The sequence below is a fragment of the Melospiza georgiana genome, chromosome 5 (assembly GCF_028018845.1).
Source record: "Melospiza georgiana isolate bMelGeo1 chromosome 5, bMelGeo1.pri, whole genome shotgun sequence".
In the NCBI taxonomy this organism is placed as follows: domain Eukaryota; kingdom Metazoa; phylum Chordata; class Aves; order Passeriformes; family Passerellidae; genus Melospiza; species Melospiza georgiana.
The window spans coordinates 43,549,042-43,566,611 of record NC_080434.1 but is presented as its reverse complement, the minus strand read 5'-3'; the positions used below and the strand labels follow the sequence as shown (position 1 = coordinate 43,566,611).

Below are 17,570 nucleotides of genomic sequence, written 5' to 3'. Positions count from 1 at the left end.
TGCTGTAGAGCCTCAGAAAATATATTTTGTGGTGTGAATGGTAGTGGCATTTTTATCAAGGAAAGAAACCTACATTGGGAGGAAGTGAGGCTTCGTCAGAAAAAGAAATACATTAAATGCATTAAACAAATATTTGTACTACAAACCTGCATGCCCAGCCTTTAAGTGCCATACGTTTTAAGTTCAGCTGACTTTTCAATTTGCTTTCTCAGTCCCCAAATACAGAGCAGACCATACACCTTGCGTGCTGTCCAGTTATTAGCTCAGAAATGTACTTTTAATTCCACTAAATGAGTTATTTTACATAGTAAGTCCCATGGTTACAACTAAACTGCCTCTAGAGAATTGAAGCCAAGCAGCAGCAGACCAACTGAGCAGTCATGCAGCAAGAGGCACAAGTCTGGTGTAACACTTAGCATCAGAAGGAGCCACTTACACGTTTCTTTAGGTGAAGGAAACTTTCATTCTGAACAACATAAATCACCAATTAGATGGCAAGGCTATACAGTGTCTACAGAGACTACAAACTGCAGAGTTTGCTTATATGTAGCAAGAGACTCATTGTATCACAGTTACAGCATGACATCCAGTTGTCCTGGAATTTTACAGAATTTCAAGTTTATATGAGGTGAAATCCTCATTTTTCCCTGGGCTGTTTTGGTTGCTTTGTGGGTTGCGCTGTTGTTTTTGTTTGCTTGGTTTTTGTTTCTTTTCCTTTTTGAATTTGGTGCTGATTAATGTAATAAAAACTGATTCAGGTAATGGTTTTAAACAACCGTTAGGAAATACTCCAGAGATTCCAGTTCTCAGTTTCAATATCCAGCACCTAAGAAGCTTTATTTTGAGAACAAAATGTGCTTTAATCAAACTGATAGAAGCTCTGTGAATTTCAAATTCTATCGTACAGCATTATGTAGCAGGAACAAAATTACTTACTGTTCACTGTTTCATTAGTTCTCATTATGGAGTTCTATCATAACTGGAAGAATCTTATTTAATCCTTACTAAATACGACAAAGACCTCGAGTGAACCGCTTTAAGTTTACATCTTCTTAGCAGAAGCCTTCATGTTAAAGGGACAGAGGGCTTTGATTCTAAAGAAACTATCTGTGCACGAACACTTACATAATAAATAAGATTATTTCTACCCCAGAACTCAACATCACCAGAAATCTTTTTGCAAACTAAATTCTCAGATGTCTCATAAAATATAAAGGAATCTGTGCCTTCAAAGCGGCTCTGACCTAATGTTACAGAACTAAACTAGACTGCTATTAAGTGACACGTTCACTTCTATATCAGTTCCACATCTCTGAAAAAGCACTGAGCTGGTTTTAGACTGTGAGTGAAGCAGGAATTTGGTTTTTCCAGCTGCAGCCAGGTGAAGTGGCTCAGCAGGGTGCAACAATCCCAGAGCCAGCACAAAGAAGGGAGTCAGGAGTCAGCCTGAGGATCGGGAGCAGGAATACTCCTTTCAGAGCCAGGGAACAATGCCATTGGCTCAGCCACAGCGCCTGGTTTTAGCCAAGGATAAAAGATCCCAGGTCAGTTTTGTCTGAGCTCACTGGAGTTGTGTGCATTTACACTGGGGACTTACCTTCAGAAATTCATACTTCTAAGAACATACAACCCAAGGGCATATACTGTGACAAGAGGAGATGTCTCTCATTCCTCGAAGTAGTCACAGGCCTTTGCTCAACAACAGCTTTTGTCAACAGCTACTTGTCCTATTCAATAATCTAACCATTCTGAAAGGCTGGTGGAAAAGCTTCCCCAAAAAAGCATCTCCATTCTCCTCTCTTCTCTGCCATTCTGCCTCCTTCCCTTTTGCTTCTTGACCCTATGCTTTGATGATCCCATCCTGCTCCTTATATCCAACCTCCTTCCCCCTTGCACCAGCTCTGGGGCTTCTGGCATCCCTCACTGACTTGTTTCAATTTCCAAAGGGCAGGAAAAAAACTCCCAGGAAATTTTTTTACACACACAATGCTTTATCTTCCTGCCAGCTCAATGAGTTGCACAGGGTCCCAGAGGGGTGTGCAGAAAGGCAAAACTCGTGCAATGAAGTGCCCAGAGCACATGGGCAGCAACTGGGAGGGGAGCATGTATATGGAGACAGCAAATGCAGGGCTGGGAATGCTCCTCTTGGCAAAGTGAGGTAATAATGGGCTCAGAAACACAGAGAACCTGTACTTTAAAGCCAGCAGATATTTGGAATGCTGTTTGGACCAGTCTACAGCAGCACCAGACATCAATCATTTGGCCTTGACATCTCTGCCTAACAATTCCATGTTAGGCACCTCTTTACCATGTAACCAGAAGACAAGAACACCTAAGTCCATCATGAATGAGGAAAGGGGCAGCATAAATGTTTTTTTCACTTTCAACACAGGGCTTTCTTCAAATAAAAGACACCAAACAGCACTCACTGGACTTCAGGCGTGTAATGACTCCAGTAAACGTTAGGAAGATAAAAATCAAAGCACTTATTTTACTGGTTTCAACATAGTATGTTCCAAAATGACTCCTCAAGGATGCACAGAAGCAGCAGATCATGTAGTGTTAAAAATGAGAAAGCAGAGAGAACTCTGTATCTCCCATTTTCTGAGTAGCTTCAAGCAGGCAGGCTCTCTGCACAGCTTTTTACAACATTCAATGGCTACAAAAGCAACCTGATTCTGCTGCACCTTTTGTTCTACTCTCCTGTGTGGCTACCTCAGCTTCACATTTGTCTTCCTGCATTTCCAGTGCCTCCTACACACACAAGCTGATAGAATGGCTCCCTGTAGCTCTGACCTGCTATCCAGCAGAATATCAGAATGAGCAACAGGGTATGACACGACAAGATGGTATGGCAGAAGATCCTTCACAGCCCAAAAGTTGCCAGGACCTATCCTCATTGCAGTCCAGGTCTGAACCCTCCGACGCACTTACAGGCATGGGCTCTGTCAGTGTTAGCAGGGAAATCCCACTGATGTCACTGGGGTTGCACCACACATCCTGAGCCAGGGCACAGACAGACCAGGCTCCCCCTGAAGAATCTCCTCAGCTTTAGACAATTGAAAAGTGATAATTCCAGGTTCTTTTCTAGGTGAGTTTTCCTGCTTGTCTTGGTTTGTTTGGTTTCTCTTTTTACTTAGTTATCGGCTGCAGCCCTCTTTGTTGGTCATAGGCTTTTAAAATTCTCCGTCTACCCTCTATGTGCCAATCAATGAAAGGGAAGTTGGAATGAGAGTAAGTATTCAACCCCTTGTGTCTTGTCTTGTTGGGGTTTTTTATCATTGTTCATAAAATACACGGACAGACTTCCTAATCAATGAAAAGGTATAATTCCCTTTTCTATTTGCAGTTAGATATGCACAAGAGATATTAAGACACAGCAATCCTCCAGGACAAGATTCCAATCTGCTGAATGCACATGTTGCAAATCAGGTCAGGGACCTCTGGGAGAGCTGGTCACAGTTCCCACAAGCTCTGACCAAACTCCAGTGCTAACAAAGTCTGTCATGTGAAATAGCAAAGGCAGCACAGCACCAACCCTTTAAGACTGCTCCCTGCTGAGCCCCAAAGGTTGCAAAAAGGAAAAGGACGGTGGAGAAGTTCAATACCACAGAAAAAACTCCTCTTTATACACCAACTTTTAAATAGTGTGTCTGGGACAATGAAATTAGTTTCAACATTAATGACTCTTGATTTCCAGCTTTCTGGAAATCAATATAGCTTTCTATGCTATACCAATCTATCGGGCTTATGTGGCTATCATGATACTTATCCTCAGAGACAGAACTCAGATTTGTCACCCTAACCCTTATTATGTAAGGTATTTTCTGTGAGAATTTAGTGCCCTAACACACTTTTATAGATTTCTCCAGTATCCTATCCTGGAGCTTATTGTTGAAGGCAGTGTGTGCAAAAACCCCGGCTGAATTGTGGAGGCTATGTTGCTGGGATAAACAACACACTGATCACTTGTTATTCCATCTGTTCTAAGAAGCAGAATCAAGTGCACTTGCAAGAAAACAAGACTTTTAACAATCCTCCTTACTTACTCCTTTATGACCCCAGTGTGGGGGTAGAACAACTTGCTAACAAGGCTTAATGAAAAGCTACAAAACTCGACCCCAAATGACTAATGTGACATCCAGAAGCCGCTGCCATTGAAAAACTCCTCTGGTGTATCTGAACTTCAGTCGATTAAAATAAGAATTTTGATGTAAAGAGTCAGTTGCAAACCTTCTGAGTGTTTTTGTAAAATGTTATCATGGATGCACACAGAAAGGCCTAAATCTCTGATTCAGTGTTAGCAAATGGTACATGAGATGGCTCTAGCTGGCATATTACAATAAGGGATTTTAAGACCTCAAATTCATATGGAAAAGGCTACTGATGTTAATGCAAGAGGTTAGAAGCCTAATCTAATAAATGAGATTAATTAATGTGGTATTAAGGACAGAATTCAGAGAGTTGTTTGTAAAGCGTCTATGTGAGCTTTGTTCAGTTAGTGAAGAAGCAAACACTGGAAGGACTCTGCTTCATAGACAGAGGCTTCCCTATCGGAGGCCATTAACTACAGCATAAAACTGCTTCTTTTCCTTCATTTACTATAAAAGGAACGTAGATGACAAGCTCAGATATTGATATAATACATGCCTACACTTGGGCAGCTGAATCCTGTCTTAATGTCGCAAAAAGTTTTGGAAAAAGAGTGTATAATCAAGATTTTTTGCCTTAACATTTATACCACTGAGATTTCATGGTTTGTCTTGATATAAAATCAGAATTGGTTGTTGAAGGGATAACTTTCATATATTCAAAGAATTCTAATTATAAAAAAAAAATGTTAGCATGGATTTGGATTAAAAACAGGTTGAAGGCCATAAATTAAGACTGTGGCTGAACACCAGGCATGGAGCAAGAAGGGACATGGAATTTGGAGCAGGCCACATACCTGGTTGTGATTAATTTTGTCACTTGGCAGCCAGAAATAAGCAGCAAGACTATGTCAACCAATCTGCTCATAATATTAAGTTTCAATGAAATTGAAAGTCTAAAGTGGATTAAAGAAAACATTTTTAGGGAAACTAAAGAAAATAGGCAAAAGTTGCCCCAGGAAAATATGATTTAGACTGGAATACATGCAAGCTAATAGCTGGAGAATGAAAATCCAATATAAGGGTAATTCAAGAGATGCGAAAACTTGGAAATCAGTAATTTTGAAATAAAGCTAAGGGTGACAGTGGAAAGATAATTAGGGCTCTATTTGTCGTGGGGTGTGTAAGTCTGAAAGGTTAATGCAATTTTATGCTGCAGAGACATACACATTATACAAACCACAAAGAGCTAACAGTCAGCTCTCCATAGGCTGACTACACCTGACACCTTGGTTCTAAGGTGCCTTGGGTTCTAAGGAAGTTGTTACTATGATTTAGAAGAGCAACTTGTGACACTTAATCTCAATGTTTTTTTAACAGCTATGTTTGGATGACATTTCTCAGCAGTTTTATGAGGATTTTGTCAACTTTAATAAGCTGCACACTAGATAAAAGAGAATGACTACATAATGCATAATGACTAACCATGTTTTCCATCTGATTTTAGTCTATTTTGAAAGTTTTCCAGGCCTAATTCAAACTTTGCCAATTAACAGCTCCATAAGCAATGAATTCTAGACACTGCATCATCTCTACTTCTAAAGACATTGCTTAGGTACTGGTCACATGCATCTGGGATACTGGTGACTGACCAGTAGGCTGTGATGTTACAAATTTCAAAGGTTTTTTTTTAAAGTATGCAGACATTCAGTCCATCGGTTAAGCAGAGCCCACTGTGTTATTATTTCCTCATTGCTCTATCTGTGCCAGCAATCCAACTACTGTAGTCAGTTCTTCAAAAGTCCTTGCTCCTATCACTGGGAATTTCAGAAATTGCTATTATCACTTGGGAATTCAATAGTAAAATTTGAAACCATTTTTCAAAATAATTTGGAGTTAGACTCGCCAAGTTCATAAGCTCAGGTTGCTTGTTTGTAAGAATTTGAATCCCTGGAGCTAGGCTGGCTGTGAATTTCAACATGTCATTGATTTTTCTCTCTGCAGAAAGGAAGCTTCAGTTTGGGTCTGCAGCCTCTACCCACACACATTTGAAAAGTAGATGATTGTAATTTTCTAGCTTAAAAGGAGTTCTATAAATTCAGTTCTACTAAAGATGATGTGTCTGGAAGAGCTATATGCACAAGTGTTCTGCTACTGTGAGTGAGTCTTGCTGAGAAAATGGCACCAAAACTCATATTTCTTCCACAGATTGCCCATGTGTCATCAGAAGCCATTTCAGCAAAGAATTGTTCCATGAAAAACGAATGTGCCACACAATCAAGCTCAAAAGAAATTGTGAAATCAGCAGATTATTTGTGAGGTAAGCCAATGGTGATGTAAAGTGAGACAGGGATTTTTTTATCTCTGCTACTTCCATTGAAGCAGAGTATTACACGGCACTAGGAGAGGGGGCCGAAGCAGCACTCCCCACAACACTGCCCACCGTGTGGCCAGCACAAACCTCCTCCTGTACCAGCACCTCACAGACACATTTCTGTGTCCCACAGAGCAGCACAGCTCCAGTGAACACAACCTACCAGCTAAAATCCTAACTGCAATCAGTGACACAAAAAAATACCCTGCTGGTGAAAAAGAAAACCTAAACCCACTTCCTTACCCAGGAAATATCAGCTCTAATAAACATGTGTTTAACGTTGCATTTATTTGAGGAAACTGAGCTGGCTAATTGCACAAAATGTAAGGGATGATATTTAGTGAAGAAGACCATAAGTAAAGTAAAACCCTTTAATCAAATTTACTTTCCTTCCTCCATATTTTGAGGAGAAAAATCAGTCAGGGTTTTTTTTTTCTTTACTTTTCTGCCTTTAAAAAACTCCGGTAGAATCTAAGAAGAGGTTTCCTCCAGTATTCAGAGACACACTTTGTCAGCTAACTCCACATAATGGATATTTCAAGGCATTTTCTAAATAGAATTCAACAGTCAGGGCTCCTGTTCATCTCCATCAATGTTGAAAGACTCTTCTATTTCAAAATGGTTACAATCTTTCAATTTAATGTCTTTGTGCCATGAAGTGATTCAGATGAAAACGTGAAAATTCAGAAGTGATGAAATATGATGACTGCATAACTAGTGCTGCTATAGATGAATGCCAGCCAAGAGGCACTTCCCTAGACTTTTCTATTGTGCCATCCTGGCTGGCAACCTCTCCTGATGGGGAAAACAATAACATTAAAAGGGCAAAAAGTCCTCAAGTATTTCCAGCCTGATTACCTGACACTGCAGATTACAGCACACTAGTCGGACAGCTAGCATAAGCTTGTTTGAAAGTAAGAAAACTTTTACAGACCACTAAGGCTTTCTCTTTGCCTCCAGCACATTGTTTCATTTGATCCAGTTAAATAAATAAGTACACTTGATCAAGAGCTCTTTTGTTGCCGCTTCCCAAAAGCAGCTGAGACGAGGCAGAAGTGCCCATTTCCATACGCAGAATATGGCAGGGTGGCTGCACAAGCCCATGCCCCTGAATGCCCCAGAGCCCAGGGAAAAGCAGAGCCAGGCTCATCAGCATGCAGGTGTCACTTCAGGCATGCCCGGCTCTCTGTGCCTGCCAGCACCACTGGTAACTGAGCTGCAAAGGGCCCCACTGCTCCAGGCAGGGAATCAGCAGCCCCTAATGCTTGGCAAATATGCTGGAGAGGAATATTTTCAAGCCAATTATCGACTAAGATCTCTTCAGATGGTTTTTGGCAATGATTTATTTAAAATTTTGGTGTTCATCTCTAGCAGGATGTTTCCAAGCAAAATTTTGTGTCTAACTGAAAACAGATGCTTCATAGGAATGTTTCAGGAGAAAGCTCTCTTTGTTTTTATTTCATGGAACAAATTCCGGGCTTGTTGAGTGGAACAGAGACAGTTTCTTAAAAGATATCTGGGAAATAAAAACATCCAGATTTGCCAATTCCCAAAGTGGGTTTCTGCTTGGCATATCCTTTCCCTGACAGGGGGAGCAGTCCTTGCAGGATAGCTGGGCTGCTGCCACAGCCTCCCTGCCTGACCTGTTCCTATTCATCACTTGCAAATTAACACAAAATCCCACAAGCAGTGATCAACAACACACAATCCATTTTTTTCCTCCACTATCTGAACCTTTCACCAAGTCCCCTCAAAGTCAGGACAATGGCTGGCAAGGCTTTCACTGTGTGTGGAAATAACTTGGCCAAGAGCTCAGCTAAACAGGTTATGTCTGCCTTAAAAATGTTTCTCCAGTGCTAGAGAAGCTCTAACTGGTGACATCCACCATCTTTATACTACCAAGATGCTCTTCACCTCTGTCTTTCAGCATTTCTACACCTTTTATTCACATACACACACTCACAATATGCACAACACAGTGCAAGTGGAGGCAAGGTTGCTCCTTTCACTCTCTGAGATGAGAAGAAAATCTCGGCTCAAAAGAAAAATATGCAACAGCCTAAGTGATACAACCTTTCCATTTATTATCTTGTGTTAGCATTGAAAAGAAAGCTGATGCATGCCCAAGCCACACTTCAAAATTGTTTGGGTAGGTGTTAGTCAGGTCTAAACCAGGCTGAGTCTTTTTGTCAATTTAACAGCAGAGGTGAATCAGATGCAGATATAGCAGTGTTTGAATCATCACAAAAGTCCAGCACAGCAAATACATTCAGGAAAACAACAGAAACTCACCAGAATTCACTTCAATCTCTTTTCTTCCCAGCTGGACAAAGGACACAGAGATCCCACTTGTGGTGTCCAGTTTCACTGCCTTAGTATGCAAAGGTAAATTGCAAATGACTGGAACAAAAGGCTATGCCAGGTGCACCCCCTTCTCCCAGCTCCTGAGCCTCATTTAATCTCTTCTCTGTCTTCATTTTACAACAGCAAATTGAGAAACAAAGCTCTGCTGCATGAGACGGACCTCAGTTTGTAAATCCTTTTCACATAAGCACAAGCATTTCTTTGATATTTCTAATAGTGTTGTCCTGCCTGATGTCTCAGAGAAAAAAAACAAAGTTTCCTTTGTACCTTTTTATTTTTGCTTCATTGCATCTCTACCAGAACATACTCTGTCCTCCAGTGCATCAGATGAGATGCATACAGAGCCTGAAATGCACAGAGAGCCTCAGGGTCCATGCTGTATTTTACACTCCCTTATAGCGTGAAAGTAAGTACACACAAACCTACATTTCCTAAGCAGTCTTCTGGCTAACAGAGCCTGTCCTGAAACAAGACATTATGGCCTGCATATAAAAAGATTATTCACTACGGGAACTGAGGAGAAACTTCTCTGTGTAGAGCAGGAAACCAGCCAGTGGAACTGAGTGACAAACACAGCAAGAGAGGTTCAATCTGTGAGAGATTTTCAGAAATTAGTGACACAAAAAGGAAAAAGTAATTGCATAAAAGAAGGGAGTGCAAACAACAGAGTAGCAAATGGGCATACAAAGCATGGAAAGGCTCTGCTGCCTTTCAGTTCCCAAGATATTCCACATAATAATTTACTATTAGCTCTAATTGACTTCATTGCAACAAAAGCACAAGGCATTTCTGGACATGCAAAATACACAGGCACTGCTGGGTAGCAGCACAAAAGAAGTGTAGCTACTTCAGGGAAGTCATGGCTTGGCAGCTGATGAAATGAAAGGAGGTAAGAGTTATTCTCTGCATATTTTTCTTATGCCTATATAGTTAACAACTACCTCACACAAACAATACCGCCTACCTTACATGACCATCCTAGGAAAAAGGTAATTAAGTTACCTTGCAGAGATTGGTGCTTAATTCAAGGTCAAACTAAATTGTACTTTGAAACCTCAGCAACATGCTCATGTTTATTCCTGTGCCAGAAAGTTGCTATTGAATGTGGCTCCCATTGCAGGCTTTACCACTTCTCATAATCTTCACCTGCTGCTGACCATTTAATCATCACATTTGTCAGCTGAATTTGACATTATTGACGCACCTTCTTCCACCACCAGCCTTTAATAACACAACTCAAAAAGTGAATTTTTATTGTTAGCCTAGCGATGCAATAGAAAAGGAGAATAGGAAAAGACTGCAGTTCTTGCAAAACGAACCATGGTACGTATGTTTGCTTATACATCGCTCACTGTACTGTATGGACACTTACTAGTAGATATCCTTGTACTAAATTATGTTGCTGTTGCTGACATGCAAGAATGATTTAGCTTTTGTGTTACATGTGCTAAATATTGTGCATTCTTTGTACTAGAGCCTAAAGAAATACATGTCACTACAAAAGCAAAAGCCTCAAAAAGTAACCCTTGAATAAGTCCTGTATCAGCATGAACTCTGAGTATGAATGCTAGGTACTGATGTTGACAGTAGTGAAATTAATAAACAAGTTTATCAATAACAGACAAGAGTGCAAATTACCTATCACTGAAGTGCATAAACACATGAGATTTCAGCATTTCTACAATTTAAAGCCAGGCATATATTTTGGAAACAGCATTTTAACATTTAAAAACAAACCAACATTCATCCCTTTTCTCTCCATTTTACATTTCAACTGCCAACACTTTGAAAGGGATATTAATGCAGACAAGTCTACAACTGTATGCAAATACTTCCAAAAGAAGTATTCTCTTAAAGAAAAAAGAACTTTGACAAAGGCATTTTAAAGTTGGATCATAAACACTTTTTGACAGCTAAAAATGCCTCTGCTACAGTTTAAAAGGTGCACAAATGCATTACTGTGCATTTATACAGAAATCTCTGAGGATTAAATCTATATCACAGAGCTGAGATTCAACTGTGAGCAGTAGGACAAGTAACTGAATAAGAAAATTGGATCGCAAAGAACTCCCCGCAAGACAAAACTGTCTCTAAGTACTCGGTTTTGGCTGCTGCGCCTTCTCTGTCAGTCACTGACTGCAGCACTGCTGCTGCACCTATATGCAGCATGCCCAGGTGCAAGAGGAATAAACATGGAATCTTCCCAAAGTGGGGATAAAGTGGTGCAGCTGGAGAAGGACAAACAAAGGCCTGGATGCAGTCCCTCCTATTACAGCAGCCCAGGGAAGCACAGCTGGGCTGCAACACCACATCCTCTGTCACTCGCTGGTGTTGAATAGGACCTGCTGTTGCACAGAGTAACATCCAGGCTCTCGGAATGACAAACAGGATAGAAGACAGGCCACAGCAATCTGGAAATGCCAGTGCTACACTGGGTTTGTATTACTTACAGCTTGAATTCTCTGAGGTTTGAAAATGCCTCATGTCATGGTCTGGCTGTGCCTCAGCAGACCCAAAGCACAGGGTGGCCCAAGGCATACAACAACCAGATCTCAGTGTCACAGTCAGACAGACAGGTATAGAATGCAATCCTCAACATCAGAAATCAATACTGTTCAACTGCACCAACACCCAGGGTAATGAATATCTTTATCATTCCCAACTGATACTTCTAACTTTAGCCTGCTTTACCTTTTTAAACAAAGAAGAAACCTGCTTGTTCAGGAGTCTTTGGTAATTTAGATACAGCACTTTTTAAACAATTACAGACAACCTGTGCACCCATAGCCACACAATGTGTTGGGGGATGTGTGTGTCCATCAAAACAGAAAATTATGAAGAATTATGTCACTTGCAGTCACTTATGGGAATCACTTGCTGTAGGTGAATCGGTAAGTGAACTCTCACAGTTCAACAAGTGGGATTCTGTAGTACTATATTAGAAAAGAAAATACCTATCTTTAAAAATGCCTTTAAAAATTATTTTGACCTGCTTAAAGTGTTACTTCAGCAGAGCTCATTTAGAGAAACATATTGGGAAGAATTGGCAGTACATTTATTTCACCAGCCTCTCTATACAACATAGATTAACTATTAACAAGGTACAGAAAAAACAAAATACGCAAAATGTCTGGTGCTTGGGAAACTGCTCCAGCAAGCTGAGATGCATCTCCTTTCCTGTCCTGCCCCATGGCACACACTTCAATGTATCATTTCACACCACTCCAGTGCATCTTATATGATTTTTTAAATTGCTGTCAATAAAAGGCCTTTCTGGAAAGCAACTCAGTTATTCACATTGCTGAACAATTCTGGAGAAGACACTGAGGGGGACAGGAGAACCAGAGTACACTGGCCTTCAAAAGACCAGGCCAAGGATCTTTATCTGCTACCTCCTTGTAGTGAAATGAGGGAGCAGTGTCTAATTTCTTACACAAATGAACGGGGAATTTAGATGCTGAGTATTTCTAAATGGGCTGGGTAAAGTCAAGCTGATGTGAGGGACCAAACTTTCACTAACTTCAACAGCAGTACAGTTATTCCTCTGCATCTGCCTGCACACTTATATCATTTACCCATAACCACACTTTTAAGTATTCTTGTCCCTCAGACGATAAACACATGGCCAAAATATACATGTACTTAAGTATTAATATGCATTAATTTTTCTTTTAACCTAATTTCCTTCCCTCTCAGTCATTCAGTAACTCTAAATTACTTTAAAATTTGTCATACACCTCTGCAGACACATTACCAGACTTTTATCTTTGCCATGTTCAGCTCATGCCATAGACCCTTTTCTAACTCAATTTAATTCCATTGTTTGGGACAATGATGTGTAGGAGTAACACCACCCCTAGAGTGTCTTCCCTCTGCTTTCAGGAAGTGAACCTTTTCACACAAGGATCATCTTCCTGTTGCATAAAAAAAAATAATTTGTAAGGATATGTAAATCAGGAAGAAGTGGCCACTGTGGTATTTTAAATATAAAACTTCCACATATGCATTAGAAATTAGACTTAACAACCATTCAGACTCATTTAAGATCATAATATCCCACTGAACATTGCAGTAAGGATTCAACAGAGAACACAGGAATTTCCTCAGTAAATGTGATGATTTCTGGCACGTTGCTTGAATAGAATTGTCCCAGGACAAGGAGCAGGAAAGCATCAGCAAAGTGTAAGGGCAAAGAGAAAGAGAGGGAAACAGGTACACACAGAAAGAACTTTAGAGATAATGCTGTAGCGGCATTCCCACTTCTATAAGCATCATTCTTGCTAACATTCAATCCCCATTCTAAACTTGGTAGAGGACAATGACAACATGTCTCTCCCAGCGCCCCAGGGCTGGGCATGCAGCACAAGGGAAGCCTTCACGCCTCCTGCCCTTCCCCACATCTGGTGCTTTGGCAGAAGAATCCTCTTCCTGACATCCTGCAAAGCCCTTTCAAGCGCAGGTCAGAAGTGCAGGCATCTATTTCTAAAACTGTATCTATCTCACCTCTTCATACCCAATTCAAATGCCATAAAACTGTTGCACGCTCAGGTGAAAATTACATTGGAGCTCTGGCCCCAGAGGTCAGCAGCATTTCTGAAGGCAACACATATATAGAGGATACACAGGATTTTTCATTTCAGAAGCTGAAACATCCAAGTCAATTATATTAAGTCATAAAAACAAAACTCAGTTAAACATAGGCAAAATAGAACGTGTTTAGAAGTGAAGGACCTGTAGAGAGCTTTACAACACAAAAAGCTGAGGCTAGCTGACTGCCTTCATATCATGTCATGATATGTTATCTTTTACACACATTAATTCTGCTAACCAGTGCCAAGGGATTTTCACAGCCATTTCAGCACCTCCAAGGTGACACCTAAGGGGAATTACATTTCACATCAATAACTAAGTGTAAAAGCATATAAAAACATGTGTGGATATGTGCTAAAACTCACTGTCACAGGATCCCTTAAAGTCCTTTAAATATGGTCCTTGCTCTTCATCTACCTAATACACTAGTAATTTATACCTTTTTATCAAGGTTCTCCACTCTATAGAATGAAAAAAGGAAAAAAAATAATCAGCATGGAAATAAAGTAGAAAATTATGCACAAAGGACTAAGTTGTCCTTGCAAAGATTATACTATGGCTGTGCATTGTATAGCTTTCTATAATGTGGGTTAAAATGTGGTTCTCCAAGTACTTTCGGATTTCCCATTGACAAATGATGCCGGTTTTATGAATCTGAACAGATCTTACCCAGTTTCCCAGATCCTTTTCTTTGTTTTCTGTTTTTTCGACCATACTGCTGCAGTGGTGACCTACTTGTAGTCCAGAGAGAAAGGAGGTGGCCCTTGGAGACCAGGTGTCAGCACCATGATGAGAGCAATGGGAGGGCTTGCAGAGACACAATGGGTTCACACCAACACCCTGGAGAGACTCTTCACCTCAGTTAAAGATGACTTAACACTAAGCAGTTAGAAATATTTATTGCAAGTTATATATATGTCCTAATAGCATTTCTATGTACTTTATATCATATTAAAACACCATGACTTATTTTAATAATTGGGTTATAACAAATTGAAGCTACTGAACTGCATGATGTTTATAAGTAATAATTACAGTTGTTTTTTTCTGGTGTGCCTTTTAAAAGAAAATTGATTATCAATTGCTTAGCATTCTGCAAGCTTTGAACAGCTTGGGCAACAGTCCACAAAAACTGGTTTAGGAAGTTGAAAAAAATAAAAGGCTCAGCTTTTTCCAAAAACAAAACCAGAGAAAATATCTAAGTTTAACAATTAAAAACAAGCAAACAAACTTACAAGTGCTTAGTTAAGAAGCTTTCCAGCATTCATACTTTTGGAATGTGCAGCGGATTACTTTTTATTGCTAAATTACTGGCAAAGATTCAGGAATTATGGATGCTTATTGACATCCAACAAATCTGCCCAATTTTCACTGAATTGCAGTGTCTGAAGCTGCCATTTGCAAACATTCAGTGAAAAATAATTAAAGACTGGCAAGGAAATTCTCAGAGGAGCCCGTAACGATACCAGCACTCAGAATGAGTTGTGAAGATAAACCCGTTAATGTTTGTGAAACCCTCCAGTGCCGCGATAATGAATTGCACAGAAAGCCCCTGAGCCGGATTAAATCTGTAATTAAGGTGATACTAGGGCACTGCGTAGTAAATAGAACTGCGCACCTCACAGCAAACACTAAAAAATGACTGGATTTCCCCACATTCACTGGAAGGTATCTGTGGGCTGTCTAGAAGGAGCACCACAGAAAGAAGAGGTACATACTGATATAGGAGACAAATAAAGGTTTGGTAAATTTCATACACAGAAGTGCCAGACTAAATTCAGAGATTCACAACTGTGATTCTGTACTTCAGCTTTTGAGGGCTTGCCTTTGCCAACCCAGTCCCTGAGTGTTATTGAACCACAGGGGTTTTTTCTCTCTGATGGAGCAGTGTCATCACAGCACCTGAGCAGCCCAGAACAGCAGCCTGCCAATGCATTGTGCCAGCTTGCTCAAGACAGTAAATTCTTTTTGTCCATACAGGTAGCACATGGAAATAAATGCAGTCCAGTCTAACAACCTGTGTCCTGAAAGTAGTCACAATTTCTTAAAATGTCATCCTTACGCTAAGGCTGGGGCCACTGCTGCACTTACAGCTGTGGCTGAGCTTCCTGCATGTTTGTACAGATTTATTGACTGCACATTCTGTTGCCTACCAGATCCTTGACCTATTGTACACTACAAATTAATTTTTCCTGGCAGTCAAAAGGGAATGATCAAACCAGGTGAAGGGATTACAATAATATATTCACATATTAAAAAATAGCTTAAATACTTCTATCTTGGATGCCTCCCAATGTATATATTCATACCTTTATCTGTGTTATTTCATTTTTATTTTGTGCTGAGATACCAAGTCCAGCCAAACAGAAGATGTCCAATTGTAAAGGCTTTTTTACTTTAGCCCAAATTGAACTCCTTAAGCAGTACACGTAGATATGAGCCAATATTTCTCCAAACTTACATCTCCTTTCTTTATATAAACATCCATTGATTCAATTACAAATGTCTCAAGTAGGTTTCTTCAGCTATCAGCCAGACATGCAAACATGATAGAAAAAAATCCATTTGCCTTTGAGGAAGAGCATCGCAGCATATACAGAAATCCACACTTCTGGACCTACTCCATGCACACCTCAAGAGGGTCTTCCACTGGAAAAATAGTGTAAGAATCAGATGCTTCCTGAGAAAGCTGCAGGTAGAGTCAAAGCATGCATTCTCTGAGCAGGGAAAGAAAGCTCTCTGTCTGCATCTTCAATATAGGGATGGTGCTGAAGTGTAAAACGTATATCTTAACCTTAAACCCATTAATTTTAGACAAAGACGAAAAACAAAAGCAGTATTTTATGTATGTACCTTTGTAATTTGTTATAATTCTGGGCAGCCTTTTTGATTCTCTTACTAGGCAGTTAAAGAAGAAAGGGCTTTCAAAACTTTTCATTAAAAGAAACTTCTGTGATGGAAATTATTCAATATGTGTGCTGTTCCATAGAAGAGAAACCAGTTAATGGAAGACACAATTTGTTTAGTTTACTGTCTGGAAGAAGAGAATAAACAAAACTAACACAGATCAGCTAGGACTTGCATGTGCCTTCAGATTTCCTTCTTCTGGAGAGAATATTCCTCTGAAGATATTTACTATGTTTGCCTGATGAGTTAGGGTAAACAGACGAGGACTGGCCTAAATGAAAACAGCGCTGCAGAAATGACAGAGCAGCTCCCAAGCTAGCAAAGCATCTAGCAGATGCTCACTGCTCTCCAGAAGCTAAAGGCTGCCCTTGACAATTTGTGTTTCTGTGCATTTTCCCAGCTATTGGTACCCTCCTCTTGCCTCCTGGCCTTTGGTTGTGGGATCTTGAAACTGGAGCTGATCTCCAGGGCCTTCATGGCAGGTACCACCCAGAGCTCACCAGCAGAGGTGACAGCATCACTTCATCTCCTTCAAACCCTTGAACACGACACGTGCTGCAGTACCTCAGCCGCTCCCTGGCTCCTTCCCTCACATCTCTGCTGGGACAGTAACCTACTTTCCAACCCATCCTTTTTTCCCACAGATTCTCAGCTTTCACTCATCCCCTACCACATTTCTCATCCCTCTCTTCATTTCTTCTGTATGATAAAAATAAAAGAGAACTATTTGAAAAGTAGAAAGGCTACTCTCACAACCTTGATTGCCTCAATAAGGTCACATAATTTCTCTCAGGTACAAATTCACCTCAATCCCGCCATACCAAATTCACACTTAACACGGTGCACAGTTCCCAGATCTTTATGGAGGCCACGATACAATAAAGTAAGGATGACACCGGTCTTCATCTCATTGCTTTCTCTGAATATTCCCTGTATTTGGCCCACAGTAACCAGAAGGGAAGTACTCTAGATGACAGTATTGCCACAGTTCTTTTAGCAGAGGATATTTAATTTGTTGTAGTCAGAAACCTCCAAGACAGTAACAGCTCTCTGTTGAGAAGGAATTCCACAGAACAGCAACTATGCAAGTTTTTGCACATTATGCCATGTTTCAGAAACGTATTTAATTATAGACCCACAAAGCCTGTGACTAAGATTCTATTTGACCTGTCCCAGATCTCTCAGAGACACATTTCAATTTCTGAATTGTGAAGGACGCGTGTTAAAAGTCAAGATGTTAGCAA

The 17,570-nt window shown here is 40.3% G+C and overlaps 1 protein-coding gene across 8 annotated transcripts in view; it reads left to right on the top strand.

Annotated features, from left to right (window-relative positions):
• Positions 1–17,570, top strand: part of LOC131083953 (bifunctional heparan sulfate N-deacetylase/N-sulfotransferase 4-like) — a 139,861-nt gene that overhangs the window by 57,821 nt on the left and 64,470 nt on the right. For 7 of the 8 annotated variants that reach the window (XM_058024976.1, XM_058024970.1, XM_058024971.1 and 4 more), the window contains one exon: positions 6,300–6,411. In XM_058024976.1, coding sequence (XP_057880959.1) covers positions 6,300–6,410 — 111 coding nt within the window. In that variant the 3' untranslated portion in view covers position 6,411. Of the gene's footprint in view, positions 1–6,299; positions 6,412–8,788; positions 8,835–17,570 lie in introns of those variants that run through there. The other variant, XM_058024975.1, reaches the window with a different exon arrangement.